The 16,746-nt window shown below is 59.8% G+C and overlaps 1 protein-coding gene across 10 annotated transcripts in view; it reads right to left on the bottom strand.

The window, feature by feature from the left end:
- Positions 1 to 1,597: 1,597 nt before the first annotated feature.
- The window catches only part of DNMT3A (DNA methyltransferase 3 alpha), a 75,045-nt gene continuing 59,896 nt past the window's right edge, over positions 1,598 to 16,746 (bottom strand). For all 10 annotated transcript variants that reach the window (XM_090031203.1, XM_090031205.1, XM_090031204.1 and 7 more), the window contains 9 exons: positions 16,410 to 16,593; positions 16,182 to 16,266; positions 8,168 to 8,313; positions 7,961 to 8,051; positions 7,720 to 7,868; positions 7,318 to 7,403; positions 6,261 to 6,330; positions 5,981 to 6,099; positions 1,598 to 5,734 (listed from right to left, as the gene is read on the bottom strand). In XM_090031203.1, the coding sequence (XP_089887329.1) occupies positions 5,593 to 5,734; positions 5,981 to 6,099; positions 6,261 to 6,330; positions 7,318 to 7,403; positions 7,720 to 7,868; positions 7,961 to 8,051; positions 8,168 to 8,313; positions 16,182 to 16,266; positions 16,410 to 16,593 (1,072 nt within the window). In that variant the 3' untranslated portion in view covers positions 1,598 to 5,592. The remainder of the gene's footprint in view (positions 5,735 to 5,980; positions 6,100 to 6,260; positions 6,331 to 7,317; positions 7,404 to 7,719; positions 7,869 to 7,960; positions 8,052 to 8,167; positions 8,314 to 16,181; positions 16,267 to 16,409; positions 16,594 to 16,746) is intronic.

Raw genomic sequence — 16,746 nt, 5'->3', positions numbered from 1 at the left:
TCGAGTAGTTTTACCTAGTCATTTGCACGTGCCCTTCCTTAGGATCTGCTCCAGTAGCTTCCCAGGGACCGAGGTGAGGCTCCCTGTGTCCTGCTTGCCTTTTCTAAAAAGGGGCACTGCACCGGCCCTTCTCCGGTCCTCTGGTACCTGGCCCGTCTCCCATGATTTCATAAAGATCATCACCAGGATCTCTGAGATGACTTACAGCAGGACCTGCTGACTTGGATTAATTCAGGCCCATCAGAAACTCTTGACTATCCACCAGCCACATATAGGCCATGTTACTCGCACTCACCAACCACAGTGCCTCAGCCACATTGCCCACATCCACCACGTGGGATGCATTGGCCACGTGGCCCAGACCTGCTGGCCACGCCACCCCTGCCAACCTCCTCCCTGCAGCCTGGGCTGCTCTTTTCTTCCTCGTGGTCTCTGCCCTCCTGGCAATGATCTGCCACATGCTGCACTGCCCCTGCAGTGCCACTGCTGGGAGGACAGATACCCCTGGAGCCACCCACCACGGTGTTTGTGGGGCTGGACCAGCACCCAGGGAGCTTGCACATTGCACCCACCCAGCACTGGCCTGAGCCAACCCTGACCAAGCTCACCACTGGGCCACGCTCAGCCCAGCCCACGTGGCTGCACCTGCCACGTCCCAGGCAGCAGGGCCACCCCGCAGCCCCTCACCCTGCTCAGCACCAGGGCCGGAGAATGCCACAACGGGCCTCGACACCACCACGTGGGTGTCCCACGGCTTGGGCTGCTGGAGATGAGGGCTTTCCCCACAAGCCCTGGAGCTGGGCAGGAAGACCTGGCTGAACCCATTTCAAACCTGGGGCCTGTGTGGCAACTGTGGCTCCTGTCACGGCCAGGCTGGGCCCTAGATGCCAGAGGCTTGGAGCCTATGCATTTGCAGAGCAGCACAATGCCCAAGGGCCACGTCCTCTGCCTCACAGTTGCCCCCTCTCCTTGTGCCATGAACCAGCCTGAGCTACGGTGATGGCTGTGCCCCTGCATCATACAGCCCCATCACCGCACCCAGCCCCACCCTTGGGATCGCTGCCCACTCGCACACCAGCCAGACAGGGCCCTGCCACATACATGCACGACCCTCCCTACAACCCGCTGCCTGGAGCCACTGCCCCACGGCCCCTCCAGCGCCACGTCCATCTCCTGGGGGACCTGGCTGGCAGGCACCAGGGCCCAGGCAGGTCCAAAACCCTTCGCTCGCTCCCTCCCACCCCTGGCGGCGACACAAAGCACAGGACGGTGAGAGGTTTGGGGTTTTTTTTTCGTTTTTTTCCTTTTTTTTTTGTTTTTTGTTTTTGCACAAAACAGTACATTTATTCAAGTGTTCTCCAGCACAAGTACATTAGAAAGGAGCTTTTTTTGTCTTTTCTTTATTATTATAGTTGTTTGGGCACCAAAGAGAAAAAAGAAAGGTGGGATGGAAGCGAAAACGGACAGACTCCCTACATCTGCTGCACGCATTGACCTCTTTAATTAGTTCAGAACAGCTATGTCACGAGCATTTACTTACACAGATACAACAGGCGGGCGGGGGCTGGGGCCGGCCGCCGCAGAGGACCATACTGTGAAATGCACATTAGTTATTGTCAATAAATATAGAAGCGACCCTAAAAAAAAAGAAAAAAAAAGAAAAAAAAGAAAAAAAAAGAAAAGAAGTAAAAAAAAGAGAAGAACCAAAACCAAATCAAGCGGCGAGAGACGGCCGGGCCCGAGGGCCCAAAGGAAAGAACCGAGGAGGGCGGGCGCCGGCAGCATGGAATGTCAGGGCTCGAGCGCAGCGAAGCGACGGGGTCGAGGGGGTTACCAAGTCCGCAACAGCGTTTATTTGTCAGGATGAATAATACATGATTTCCCACAAAGAGTTAAGCATCAGCTACTTCAATGCCTAGGCTAAAACACATGAACTCTTTCGTTTAGTTTTTTTTTTGTTTGTTTTTTTTTTGTCGGTTTTTTTTCTTTTTCGTTTTCAAGTACAAAGTTAAAATGCCTTTCTGGTTTTTTTTTTTTCTGTTTTCATAATAATATAGAAGAGGAAAATAATAGTGCTCTTTGAAACTCCACTACAAGAGAACAAAACAAACAGTCATTGTCCAGACAGCAGACTTAATTTAACAATATATATTTTTAATAAAATGTTTTAGCACCTTGTTTTTTTGTTTTTTTTGTTGTTTTTTTTGTCACCTCCTCCCGCGGCAGATTCTTTTAAGGGATTTAGGCTTTTGTATTTTGGGGACGGGGATGATCTTGGGCTTTGCAACCCGATCTGGGGGGCAGGGGGAGGGGATTTTTTAATCCTTTTTATTTCAACTAAAAAGCTGCGCGTTGGGCGTTGGAGGACTCCAGGGCCTGCCCCCGTGGTCGGCAGCAGATGGCCCCGAAGACCCCAAAGCCTCGCGGAGGCGGGGAGCGGGGAGGGGAGAAACAGACGGCTCAGAGCTTGGCCCAAGGTCCCTTCCCAGAGTTTCCAGTTCGTGGAGAGACCACAGGGACCTGATTTTCCCCGCGGGTCTCGGGGCTCGTGGCCCCCCCAGCGCAGCCCCAGGGCATGCCCGGGCTGAGAAGGGGGAGCCCGGCGTGGGGAAGGGCGCGTCTGGCCTGCTTTACCAAAACGTAAAGATTAAGAGCTGGTGCCAGGCTGGGCCGTGCCCCCCCCCCAGCAGTCCAGAGCCCCAGAAAGCCCGTCCCTGTGCCCCCGGGGTGCGTGCTGTTCTCGGGGGCCTGGAGCTGCCTCGTTAGCACCAGTCACGCAGCCCGGGTGGCACAGGAGCCGTGGCCGACTCCGCTGGCTATGTTGTCCCCACCCCGGGCAAGGGGATGAGGCAGGGGGAGCCTGGGCACGGGGGATCCCCTGCTCCCGCGCTAGCAAGCTGCTGTGCCCCCGCATCCTGAGAGACCCCAGCACCATTCACAGTTACGGAAGGAGATGGCGACGGGGGCCGGAGCCGCCCCCCACGCCGTAGCACCGGTCCCTCCCTGCAGCTCTGTCTGCCCCAACTGCGCCTGCCCTTCTCTGTCAGCTCCGGCCCCCGCAGACATCAGCCCTGAGCCCCTCCTGCCCCAGGAGCCACGAGCACAAGAGGCAAGGGCCATGCTAGCCCACGGGGTCCTGGGGAAGGCCGGTGGCTGCAGGGCTGCATCTATACTAGGCCCTCGCTGCTCCATCCTGGCTTAGCTGTGCCCAAGGTTAGCAGCACCCTGCTCCTGCCCTCCATAGCCCTGCCTACCCAGTGCCCAGGGGCAGAGGAAGGTGGGGGGGGGGTCCCTGGCAGCCGGGCTGCAGCTCTGGTGTAGCTGCATGAATGATCGTGGAGCCACAGCCCCCTCCTGCCAGGGAGCCAGTCCCCAGTCCCCGCTGGACCCTGGCAAGCCCCACATGCCCCACTGCCTGCTCCCCTCTGCAGATCTCCGTGCCTATGGCTCTGAAGGGGCACGACTGCGCCCGGAGAGGCACTGCAGCCTGCCCTAGCTTAGCTTGGTGCCCTTTTGGGGCATGAGTCTGGGCTGGGGGGCATGAACCCCTGCACCCCAGGGCTGGGAGGAGCCCCTGACTGGCCTGACCTGCCTCATGGGGGGTGGTGGGAAAGCACCTGCAGGAGCCCAGCGCTGCACTGCCTCGCGGGCTGCATGCATGCAGGCATGCACGTGCACACGCCAGCACGAGCCGCCCCAGAGGACAGGACGTGAAGAGGGCGTGTACTCATGCAGGCCTGCACACAGAACCTGCCTGGTGGGCAGAGAGCTGCCAGCACTGCCTGGCATGTGTGCATGTGCGTGCATGCATGCGTGTCCATGCTAACAGAGGGGTCCTCCTTGCAGCACGTCTGTGCGTGCGGACAGGAGGGGCCACGTGCCTTCACCGCGACACTCCGGGGTGACAGGGTGTGTGCTATGGTGCGTGTGTGCATGGGGAAAGGCGTGCTCCATGGCCTGCGTGCACATGGGCAGGAGCTGGCTGGAAGGCCCGGGGTGCGTGTCACATGCCTACATGGGCGTGAGCCCATGGCACCGTGGGAGGGAGAGGGGGCGTGTGCCCCGGGGGAGGGCATGGCCCACGAGGCAAGGGGCCCTCAGCCCAGCACCATCAGCCCTGGGGGGCTGCCGGAGCCACAGGCCCCTGCCCCGTGGGCTTCCCTGGGGGCCAGGCCCTCAGCAGGCATGGGGGTGCGGCTCCAGCAGAGAACATGGCCCTACGAATTTAGCTTTGGCCACGCGCCTCTGCAAACATAGCACCTGGGCCGGGTAGCGGCCCCAGCTCCCCCCCACCGCACCGCTGCCCCGGCCTGGCCTCCTGGGCTGGGGACACTGGAGTAGCACCGTCCCCAGCTCTCCCCCGCGGCCTCTCGCCCTACCTCCCTGGTGCCGGCTGCCTGCCCATGCCCCAGGACTTGGGGAGCCGCTGACGCAAGCAGGCCGGAGCAGGATCGTGGACTCCGAGGACGTAGCATCCCCGGAGCCGGCCATCCGGCTAGGGCTGGGGTGGGGAGGGCGCCCCTCGGAAAAGAACACACAAAGGCGACGTACGCAGAACAGCACCAGTACGCGTGTACGTTGTTTATTCTCCCGCGGGGGCTCGCTCTCCCGGGCCCCGGCCCCTCTACTCCCCCCTGGCGGGGACGGGAGGCTTTCCTTTGAGACAAGAGAAAAAAGGTTATTGCATGACTGGGGGCCCAGGCTGCCTCCCGGCCCTGCCCCGTCCCGCGCTCGCCGCCCGGGAGGGCCACGCCGTGGCCTGCCCCGTGCCCCCCGGAAAGCCCCGGCCCGTAAGGCAACATGGAAGCTGATGTTTCGACTCACCCCGCTGTTGAAAAGCACCATTATGAAGTCAGGTTGTACAGTAGTAACAGTACCTTTTATATATATATATATCTATATCTCATATCTATCATATATATATAAACTGTAAACAAGAGGTAACAGCGGCTTCTAGGATCTTTCTTCAAGGTCTCCTGTATGGTAGGCACCCAAGATACCGTAGAAAAGTGTGTGATGTGGCGCGTGCGTTCTCGGCTTCCCGGCGCGGCGGCTTGTCTTGGCGGGCGGGCGCGAGGCTCCAGCACCGGGAGGGAAGGAGCTGGCCGGGCCTGACCCACCCGCGAGGCCCTCGGACGCCTGCCGGGGCTGCCGCCTCCTCCTCCTCCTCCTCCGCAGGCCCCTCTCTGGGCTTCTGTGACCGCGGCGTGGCGTCTCCCTCCTGCTCTGGACAGGGCAAGCCTCCCTCGTCTCTGCTGGCGGCCGGGAGCCGCAGGAACCAAGCTCGCAGAAAGACCCGTCCAGAAACGAGTAGGGAATTAAAGGGTTATCAAAAAAAAAGGCTTGGCTTTTTTCTTGCTCTCTCTCTCTTTTGTTTTCTTTTTTTTCCTTTTTTTTTCTTTTTAAATAGGCTAAAAGCTGAATGTGGGGGGGCGGCGCGGGCGGCCTCGGGGGGGCGCCGGGGCCCAGGCGGGGCGGGCCCGCGCTGGCGTCCGGGTGCTGATTCTTCTGTCGTCCACGTGGTCGCTGCTCTCCTGGGCGGTGGCGGCTGCGGGGAGCTCCGCGTCACCAGTTCCTGCGCGCGCATCCCCTCTAGACGCAGGCAAAATACTCCTTCAGGGGAGCAAAGAGGTGGCGGATCACTGGCACGCTCCAGGATCTGCCCAGCAGTCTCTGCCTGGCCAGGCGGCTCATGTTGGATACGTCTGTGTAATGGACTGGGAAGCCGAAAACCCTGCGGGGAAACGGGGGACAGGAGAGCGTGGGTTAGCCGGCATCCTGCAACCGTCCGGGTGGTCCTGTGTGGCCTGGCCGTGGCGACGGGCACCTCTGGGATGCCCGGACTTTGCTGGGGGCCTTGGCACAGGGAACGGCTCTGTGGCAGAAGCTTGAGAAGGCCCATGGATGCCCCCCCCAGCCCTGCCCCCCTTGCCCCATCTTCCGCGGAGCAGTGCGGCTCAGGGCGCCCCGTGCCCGGTACCTCTCCATCTCCGTGCACCACAGGATGTCCTCCTTCTCGTTCATGAAGACGGGGAAGTGCTGGTCCTTGCCCTGCTTGATGGAGTTGGAGCGAGTGGTGATGGTTCGCACTTTGCTGAACTGGAAGAGACGAGGGCGCGGGCTGGGACCGCAGGCAGGGCCAGCGGCTTGGCTGCCCTGGTCCCTGGGGGTGCAAGACAGCTGCGCCAGGGACCCCTTCCCAACCCCGCTGCCAGGAGGGCTGTGCTCTGCGCCCCCCTGGACGATGCCGCGGCGCTGACCTTGGCTATCCTGCCGTGCTCCAGGCACTCCTGCAGCTCCAGCTTGTCGTTCACGGTCGATGCCAGGGGCCTGCGGGGGGGAGCGGCTTGTCACCCTGGGGCTGTGGCACCCCATGAGCATGCTCCCGCTGCCATGTACTCCTGCCGCCTGCACCCGCTGATGTATGCATGCATGTGCGTGCCACTGCGAGCATGCGTGTGCCACGCCGCAAGTGTGCACCGACGCGGTGCAGGGGCACACGGCACCTCAGAGGCTGGGTCGGAATCAGCTTCTGGACCGACCCATTTGCAAAAGGGGGGGAGGGGGCAAGCAGAGGGGCTCCTGGACTGAACCATTAGCATTGGGTGGGGGAGAGGATGTGGACAGACTGTGGGACTACACCACTGGGGGGGCGGTTCAGGAAGTTCAAGGGTAAGGATGTCTCAGGGTTGAACCACCAGCCTTTCTGGGGAGGGGGGTGCAATGTGGAAAGACTCTGGGACTAAACCAATGGAAACAGGGGTAGGGTAGTTGGGGTTAGGGGGGCTGAGACACGGGCCAGGAAGTTCAAGGGTAAGGATGCCTCCAGGCTGAACCACTGGGATTGGGGGGGGTGTGCAATGTGGAGAGACTACTGGAACAAACCATTGGAGATGGAGGTAGGGAAGTTTAAGGGGGGGTAAGGAAACTCCTGGATTGAACCACTGGCAACTGAAAGGGGGGTTGTGGAGAGACTCTGGGACCAAACCACTGGAAAGGGGGGTTTGGACCAAACCATTGGAAAGGGGAGTGTCGGGCCAAACCACTGGAAAGGGGGGGAAGGGAAGAGGTTCAGACTGAACCACTGGAAACAGGGGCTGACAAGTTCAAGGGGGAGGGAGAAAGCTGCCTCCTGGACTAAACCACTTGAAATTATGGGGGTGGGGGAAAGCTAGGCAGAAGGATGGGCTGGGACCAGGACTGAACTACGGATGGGTGGCGGTGGGGGGGGGGAGCAGGATGGGCCGTGGCCCAGCACCCGCGGAGGCGTGACGGAGCCCGCCAGGTCCTGGCGGCCCACTCCGAGTTCTCACCAACCTGTTCATACCGGGAAGGTTACCCCAGAAGTACCGGGCCCGGTGCGCGGCAGACACCTCTTTGGCATCGATCATCACGGGGTTGGACTGCAAGGCAGGGAACGGTGGCGGTGAGGGCTGCAGCCAGGACCCGAGGCACCGCCTCGCCCCGCCGCCCGCCCCCACGCTGCGCAGGCTGGGAGGACGAGCCCTCGCCACAGCTCCACGCCACGCTGTGCAGGCCACGTGCCTGGCCAGGCACGGAGAGGAGCTCAAAGCAGCAAACCTCGAGGGTGGCACTGCCAAGATGTGGGGAGACTGGCAGCCACGGGGCCGACTTCAGCCCTTCTCACCCGGAAAAGCACTGCCCCATGGCTTTGGACTCTGCCCCAGGCTCCTGTGTCCCTGTCCTCACCCCACGCACCTCGAGGAAGCGCGAGATGTCCCGCTTGTCGCTCACGCCCATGGCCACCACGTTCTCGAAGAGCCAAAAGAAGGGCCGGTCGTCACCCTCCTTGGGCCGGGCTTCATGGAGGAGGCGGTAAAACTCGAAGAAGAGCCGCCCGGTGCCCTCTGCGCAGGAGACAAGCAGAGGAAGCGGTGTCACGGGACGGCGCCGGCCTCCGGGCACGAGGGCAAGCGGGCACAGCCGGCGCAGCACCTACCGTAGAGGCCCTTCCGGGCAGGGTTGACGATGGAGAGGTCATTGCACGGGCTTCCTCCGATCACCAAGTCAAAGGGGCCCCATTCCTGTATCTGCAACACAGACCGCAGCCGTGAGGGCGCCGGGGGTACCACCACGCAGGGGGCAGAGGAGCCCCAAGGCAGCGTGGGACGGGGCTCGGGTGCGTGGGGAACGGGGGCTCACGTACGTGCTTCTGGGTGACGTTGCGCACGTCCCCGACGTACATGATCTTGCCCTGGTGCCGCACCATGCCCACAGTGATGGAGTCCTCGCACACCTCTGACGCGATGTAGCGGTCCACCTGGATGCCCAGATCCTTCAGCACCAGCAGACCTGCCAGCACAGACCGGGGGTCAGGCCCGAGCCAGGACCCCCGCCCTTGAGCAGCCTCCCTGAGACGGACAAGGCGGGCAGGCTGGGGGCTGAACCACAGTGCAGCTCCCTGCGGGAGACCCACCCAGCTGTGCGTGCGGACATGGGGCACGGCCCCCACCGAACAGGACTGGTCCCCCCGCAAGGGACGAAGGCACGGGCCTGGCTCTGGCCCCCTGACCCCAAATCCCTAGAGCTGGGGCTCCCCATGCCAACAGGGCCAGGGCAGACGCAAGGTACCGGGGATGCCGGTGCTTTTTTCAGGCCAAGGCAGAGACGGGTACTGAGGGGGGCTGGACTGAGTGGTCTGGGATGGGCTGTGCCAGGGCCGGACTATGGGACCCGGACAGAGCTCTCTAGGGCTGGTATCTGCCCAACTGACCAGTCAAACATTGTGAAGTCTCAGTCAAATGTTTTAAAAGCACCAGTTTATCTGGACAGCTAGAGAGAGACTTAAAGCTAGGATCTTCTGCAGGCAAGGCGCTAACGACAAAGGAACAAGTGAGTTAACGGCTGGTGTGAAGCCAAGACATTCAGCTTTAAATGGTCCGTAAGGAGTTATTGCCAGTAGAAATGGGAACGCTAGTCAAGGGTAGACAGTTCTTCCTGACTTTGGCCCCAAATCCCAGGTCAGCCTGGACACATGAAACTGCGCTGGGATCAGACCTGCAGAGCGGCTCGGAAAGACTGTTTTAAATGCCCTTAAGCCAAGCAGGCTGCACCAGCACTTCCAGCATTTGGCTTTGCATTTTCTTCACTGGCTTCAGCTGCTTTATCTACATGACTGTCATCTTCCTCTGAACACCAGGGCATGCCTTCCTCTCCTGCTCTCCCGACCGCTAGCTGTCTACAGCCCCAGCTCTGCAGCTGCGGCACCGGTCTGCTTCTGCTGCTCAGACGGACGACTCCCGCAACGGACCAACACGTGCAGCAGCGCACGGAGATGTTGGCAGAGCTCCTGCTCCTGTGAGGAGGATTCAACCTTTTGCACCAGGGCAGAGCGCATGGTTTGATGCAGCTACTAGGGTCCATAACAGAGATGGGCGAGGCCTCTCAGCTTCGATGCATGGGAGGGGAACTGCTCAGAGCCTCCGTGGCACCACGAATTGCTACACCATGTAGGCGGCGCATCCATAATACAGACTGTGTGGATGCACAGGCATCAACCAAGCCCAGGCCAGGCTAGCAGCACCGTCAGGCCCAGCCAAAATAACCTCCTGGGGTCCTAAACCAAGGACAATATTTATAACTGGGTGGGCAGCAATTCTCTGTTGTGTGTGGGAAGGAGCGAGATGCTGGCTTAGGAGCTGTTACGGGCAAGCTGGTGACACCCTCGCTGTGAATATCTTCGCCTTCAGCTCCCTGAAGCCTTCCTTCCCTCTTCCGGCCCCCTCTCCAGGCCACATCCCGCTGGGAGCCTCACAAGTTGGGTGCAAAAACAAGTGCTAGCCCGTGAGGATTTTCAGCTGTCTCTGCATCGCTGGCATAAATCCCTCTGAGGAACATGCCATCAGATTCATTTTTCTGGTCGTGGAAATCATACAGCGGGGCCGGAAGGGAGCTCTATGGGTCACACCGAGTCCAACTGCCTGAGGCAGGATCAGCCCTGATCAAACCCTCCAGACAAACCCCGTGTCTGAGCTTGGAGCCACACGGCAGTCATCCGACACAGCCCCAGGCATCGCCCCTCCCTTGCCCCCAGGATACCGGGGGGCTGCACCCAGCAATATCCTACTGCTGCCAGGGGGTCATGGGCGCTGCAGAGGACAGCCCAGGCCATGCCCCTGCTGCAGAGGAAGGCAAAACCCCCCAGTGTGACCAGGGGGGGAATCCCTTCCTGCCCCAGTGCAGTGCTGGGCTGAGCCTGAGCGCACGGATGAGACCCTCCAGCCGGAGCATTGGCCCAACCCAGCCCCATCCCCAGCCTGGGCTGCAGCACCCAGAGCCTGTGGGGGAGGCTTCAAACCCCCTGACACATGGAGCAGAAGAGGACATGTTGGGGTAAATCAGCACAGCCCAGAAGCCTGGGAAACCCTCACAGCAGAGCACAGGCATCGCTGCTCCTACATCCTTCCCGTCCAGCCTCTCCTTGACACCTCCAGTGATGGCGAGTCCCCCTTGCCCTGGTGTCTTGGCCACGACCTCCATGCTCTGATGGGGAAGAAGTGTTCCCAGATCTCCAATTTAAACCTGCTTTGCTGCCACTTCCAGCCATTGCTCCACATCCTCCTCTGCAGCGAGAGAACAGGGGCTTTCCCTCTTTTCTCTGGCAGCCCTTTGGGGATTTGCAGGCTGCTGTTGTGGCCCCTCTGAGCATCTCGTCTGCAAGCTGAACATGTCCAGCTCCTTCAGCGTCTCCTCGCAGGACTTGCCTTCCAAGCCCTGGGTCATCTCTGTTGCTGCCTCCGGCCCCTCTCTGACTTCTCCACGTCCTTTTAAAATGTGGAGACCAGAACCACACCCAGTATCCAGGCGAGGCCGGTCCTGCATTCGCTGCGTATCTGATCCAACAGCCCTTCGGTGCTGATCCAATGAACACCAGAAGACCGTCCTGGAGGTCCCAGTCCTGGGGCCCACGGATACCAACAGTGTCAGTGTCAGTGGACAGTGGTGAGATGGAGCTGACTCCATGGTCACCGCTGCCGCTGCCTTCGTTAAAAGAGCCCGTGCTCCGAGACGAGGCGGCTGCTGTAAGTGAAGCAGGACGACAGCGCCAAGGAAGGTGCCCTGGAGGCAGGGCAGCCGGCGCTTCCTGGCTGTTGGACCGCGACAATCCACCTGCGACGGCAGCCGACACCCAGCCCGCGAGTGCCACGAGCCTTCTCCCGTGCGTGGCACAGACCTGGCGCCACAAAACCAGCATGAGCTTCGAAAGTTTTCCCCCGGGACTTCCTGCTCACACAGCCCCATGCAGACGACCCCAGCTGCCCCAACGCTCCAGCGTAAAAAGCCTTGCAGTCTTCGATGCAAACAGGAGCCTTCAGTTCTGTAGCTCACAGCTATCATCTGCCAAAGCCTCCAGAGCCCAGTCCTTCCTGGGAGCTTTGCCCAGCAGGCAGCCAGACCCCGTGGCCCCCGCTGTGGGGTCGGGTCCTGACTTCCTGGCCCTATGGGGCTGGGAAAGGGAAAACGACTTGGGAGAGCTCAGGAGAGGGGCAGGGCTGGGGGAGCCCATGCCTAAGTGAACCGTGTGTGCGTGCATGCATGCATATGAGGGCATGCATGCATATGAGGGCATGCATGCATGTGCGCTTATGCACACACGAGTGCATGCTTATGTACCCTGGAGCAACGCAGGTACAAGGGGCCCTCACCTCTATGTAAATTAAATATTTGGCAGTATTTGACCCTGGTCACATAACCAGCAGCGTTCGGTGTCATCCACAGCCCTTACTTCCGGCATATTTCCTGCCCTAACAGGTCCAGCAACACTCCCGCCTTGGCACAGCCTGGAGGACGCAGGAATTCACCATCCGCTGCAGAAAACCCACGACACGGAAGGAAGAAAAGTGACCTCAACTCCCTGAGTTTCCTGCACTAAGTCTCATGGACTCTGAGGCCTACAAAATTCTCTCTGAACAAGTCGTTCTCTAAGGTGCTGCCCTACCCTGACTGAGTTCATGACCGCAACCTGCTTTTTCCTAGGTTCGTGTGACAAATGCGGCAGCAGCCCCCGGGACCTGGGTCTCTGCAGCCCTCAGCCAAACGAGTGCCCCTCTGACCATGCAATGTGGCCAGAAAGGTGGACCTCAAAGCTCAGCAGCCATCACCTTCCCCAACCGTGGCAGGACATGTTGATGCACTCTGCCAGGTGCAGGCCACGGATGCACATAACTACTGAGATGGTTTAAACCCGAAACGGGCAGGCGCAGAGGCCAGCTAAGCTGCTTTACGGCCAGCTGGGATGGATCAGAAGTGTCCTTGGAAAAAACAGATCCTGGCTCATGGGTCAGATCTGAGATGCCCTCCAGGCATCCCACGCTGCATCACACTTCCACCCCCGCCGCTCTGCTACGTAGCTAGAACTTTATTGGCCCCTCTTCTCCTTTCATTTGCACTTTGGAGGACTGAGCTCCTTGCTCTGCTTGGGCAAGCACCGCAGCCTTTCTGACTGTGCCCCGACTCCTGCCTCGTCCACGGCCCCTGGGACGCGTGGATCCCCCACTCAGGCAAGCGCGCTGCAGACCGGTCACCGGCTACTGACATTCCCTGAACTCGTGCTCAGGAGAGAAGGGAAAGCACAGAAGTGATGGTGTCCCCAGCCACAGGTCACTGGTCCTGGGGCCCCCAAAGCGCACCCACGCCATGGCAGGCTGGGCTGGGGGCTTGCTCACAGCCCCTGGTGTTACAGCCAAAGGGCTTCATGCATAGAAGTGAACTGGTCCCCAAAGCAGCAACCACTGCTCCACAGGCATGCCTGCACCAAGAGATCTAACCCCGGAGACAGACTCTGCTATTACGCAGCAGACCCTGTACCAGAAAAGTCTGGCAATGGCCTCCCAACACCGAGGAAGATGAGAAGCAGCTACTATAACAGCCAACTCCCAGCCAGAAACACGGACGGGACCAGAACTGCCTTTAAGGAGGGTGTGGAGAGACAGGAGAGTCCAGTGCACAGCGACAGAGAAGTCTTGCTTGGGAGGCCAGACTGAGGAGGAAGGGCTGAAAGAGCCTCTTCTCTCAGAGAAGAAAAGCCTGACGGGGATTGGACAGAGTCTGCAGATCCCTGAAGGGCGATGACAGAGAGGATGAAGGGACTAGGAGCAACGGCCTCAAGCTGCAGCAGGGGAAACTGAGGCTGGAGATGAGGAGGAGCTCCCTGACTCTGAGGATGGTTTGAACAAGTGAAGCTGCAAAATCTCCATGCCTGGAAACGGCCGAAAGCAGCGTGCACAGACCCGGTGCTGGGATGGTTTAGTCAGGGCAGATCCTGGATTAGGTGCAGCCTCGCGAGAGCCCTTCCAGCTTGTCACCAGGAACACGGGCATCAGCCACCCACCGCAGCACCTACGATCCCGTTCCAGATGCGTGCCGGGACCAACACAACAAGACACTCCCATGTCGCTGCCGACTTGCCGAATCTGCTGCCACCTTGGCCTTAAAAGAAATCTCCCGCAAGCAGAACAGAGCTGCAGCCAACCACCGTCTTGCTCCAGGCTCCAATGAATCTACAGCACAACCCCAGCGTGGAGGGGTGGCTGCCAGGGACAGAGCCACTGCGGACCACAACATCAGCATCTTCCGGAAGAAAACTCACAGCACAGTACCCCGTCCCCAGCAGAGAGAAAAGCCCCCCCCGAAATCGAGCAAGGAATCAGGGGTGCAACCAGCAGACGGAGGAGTTGCTCCAGGCATCCTCAACCATCAGGATGACTTCTCCGATACCAATTTACCACGAAGAGCTTTGGAAGGATTTTGTGCCAACAGTCACCCTGAAACTCAAACATCTTCCACTCTTCCCCAGAGCAGCTGCAGGAAAAGCCTGTTACCAACACCCCACTTCCCCACTGCAGAACATCGTCCGCGCTCCTGAAGACGCAGAAACCAGGTAACCCCAGCAGACCCATCCTATCCGACAGCCATGGTCTCGCTGACGAGTCAGGATCAGTGCAACTGTCCTCACGTCACTTGTCACTCAAAGAGCAACCCTCCTAGAGGAGGCTGCACATTTCTCAACATCCTGAACGCGACCCACCTTGCCAAGCATCCCTGGATGGCAGCAGCCTGCACGCCTTGTCCTGCCCCTTCTGCGCGCACAGCTGTCTGCCCAAAACACCCACAAGAACACGGACCGCACTTGCATGTCCGAGGACAACACACTGCACTGGCCATCCACCCACAACACTGTAGTCAACACGGGCTCCATGCCAGGCACAACGATGCCACCTCTGCATGAGGCACCTTGAAGAGAGGTTTCGGAAAACTGTGCCAACCAAACCTGCATTGCACAGATCGCGTTTGCCATCCCTTGGACTGAACACCTGGACGGGCTTCTTTATTTCCACCACAGGTTTAACAAGCATGGGGGGGGCGGATTTTTCCTCTCTCGCTGCTCCATGTGTTGGAGCTTTATTTAATCTTCCCCCAGCGGCGCTGGTGCTGCCGCAGCCCAGGCTGGAGATGAGGCTGGGCTGTGCCAATGCTCTTGCTGCACCAACCCTGCAGGGTCCTGGCCAGAGGGTCTCGTCCCTACGCTCAGGCTCAGCCCCACACTGCACTGGGACAGGAAGGGATTTCCCCCCTGCTCAGACTGGGAGGTTTTGCCTTCCTCTACAGCAGGGGCACAGCACCTGGGGCTGGGCTCTGCAACGCCCATGACCCAGGATGCTGGCGCCTGCAGCCCCCCTGCTTTCCCTGGGGCAGGGCGATGCCTGCGGCTGTGTCAGGGGTGACTGTCGTTTTGCTCAGAGGTTGGACACTGAAAGCGTCCGGGCTGGTTTGGATGGGCCTGATCCTGCCTCAGGCACGGGGTTGGAGTAGATGTGACCTATGGAGCTCCCTGGCAGCCCCATGGCTCTACAATACCCCTCTGATTGCCAACATCCAGCACCCACTTTCTGGACACCATGATGCTCCCTTGTGAACAACTGCATGCAAAACCTCCTGGACCACAGCACTTTTGCTCACAAAACCAGAAACCCCAAACCGATGCTCCCAGAAAGCTTTAATCTTTAGTCAGCCCCTGACAGGTCACTGCCAGAGATGACCTGGGATACCCCTTTGCAAAACCAGAAACAGTCTTTACCTGGCGAGGACGCTCTGACACAGAAACAGGCCCTATCTTTGAGCGAGCCACACGATCCCCTGCAGCAAGTGCTACAGTAGAGCCCCCCGCTTGTTGTAATAAACCTGTAAGAAGGATCCAATAACTGCAGCCGGCACTTGGAGAAAATCAGTCCACCCAAGCTCCAGGCTTGCAAACAACCTCCAAACATCACCCAACTCCTCCCCAGAAGCAAACACAATGCGTGCACAACCCTGGCCAAAAAAATCACATCCTCGCGTGGCAAAAGCAGGTGGGAGGCTGTTCCTTGAGTCCTGCTGGAGTCCGAGCCTGGCCGTCTGCAGCAAACAATGGAAGACAGTTCTATCTGGGCGGGCTTTTACTAAGCAAAGCCAAGCTGACCCCTTGTTCAGGGGATATCTTTTTGTTCTAATTCCCTTTTAAGTGGTTTCTTTTCTTGTCGCTACGCTGCCCTCTGACTGCAGGCTCTTGCTGGGCAGGACGGCAAGTTCAGCAGATGAATAAATAAATGCAAAACCCACCAACTCGTCTCCAGAGCCACCAAACCACAACGAACCCCTTAGAGCCAACAAGTGTGTCCCATCTGCTGCACCGAATGCCCTCGTGGGAAGTGTGCGGGTGACGCTAGACCACCGCCGTGCTCCAGACAGAACCATCACAAAGAGAAAGGAGGGCACCCGGTGACGGTGGGAGAACACAAACCCCAAATTTCTGACCTCTCAGTCCGCACAGAAATCTGCTAATGCCTTTCAGCAGCTGGACAGGCCTGGGAACAAACATCCAGAACTTCACCGGACAACAGCAGGGGGATTAAAGCAGCAAGTTAAAGCTCCCTGCCTGCGGCACCGAACCTGCCGTTCCCTGTTGGCGTTCACTGGGGTTTTCCGGTAACGGCAGGCAGCGCAGAGCAGCGGGGGGACTGGAGGAGCGGGGACCGGCAGTGTCTCCCCCTGCTCCAAGCAACTGCTTCCCTGCGCGCGTGGAGCTAGTCTCAAGCGAGTCACGGCTCTTTCTGGTGTCCAGCTCAGCCGGGAACCGCCTGCGTCTCTCCCAGCCCGGAGCGCGGGGACGCGTTTGCACCCACCTGTGGCAATCCCGTCGAAGAGCGAGAGCACGCGGATGGGCTTCCTCTTTTCAGCCGGGACTGGCGGGTAAACCTTTGGCGGGTCCTGGAAGCAGCATGCGACGAGGCGGCGTAAGGGATTTTGCCGCCCACTGCAGTTCTGAGCAGCCAGGCTGGACCCGAGCATCCCGCCCAACCCCCAGGGCTGGGAGCTGCTGCGGCCGTGCCCCCAAGATGCCCGGTACTCACAAACTCTTGGTCGTGGTTGTTGGCGAAGAACATCTGCAGGCGGGAAGGCCAGTCCTCTCGCCGCCGCAGCAGCCCGTAGATGCCCTTGTGCCCGCACATGTAGCAGTTCCAGGGGTCCTCCTTGATGGCTGCCTGGGCCGCGCCGGGGCCCACCAGCAGGTCCACGCACTCCACGCAGAAGCACCTGGGTCGGGGGTGGGGACACGTCAGCTCCCCCGGGGATGTGGGGGGCTGTTCTCCCCACCCCAGCTCCATTGCTGGCAAGGCTCAGCGTGACCCCATCTCCCAGCCCTTCCTGGAGACTTCCCTGCCTGCGAAGCTGGGCCCCGATCCAGGT

This window comes from Crocodylus siamensis, chromosome 1 (genome assembly GCF_052110815.1).
Source record: "Crocodylus siamensis isolate JL-2025a chromosome 1, ASM5211081v1, whole genome shotgun sequence".
In the NCBI taxonomy this organism is placed as follows: Eukaryota; Metazoa; Chordata; order Crocodylia; family Crocodylidae; genus Crocodylus; species Crocodylus siamensis.
Note: the sequence above shows the minus strand (reverse complement) of the source record. Positions and strands in the feature narration are given on the sequence as shown.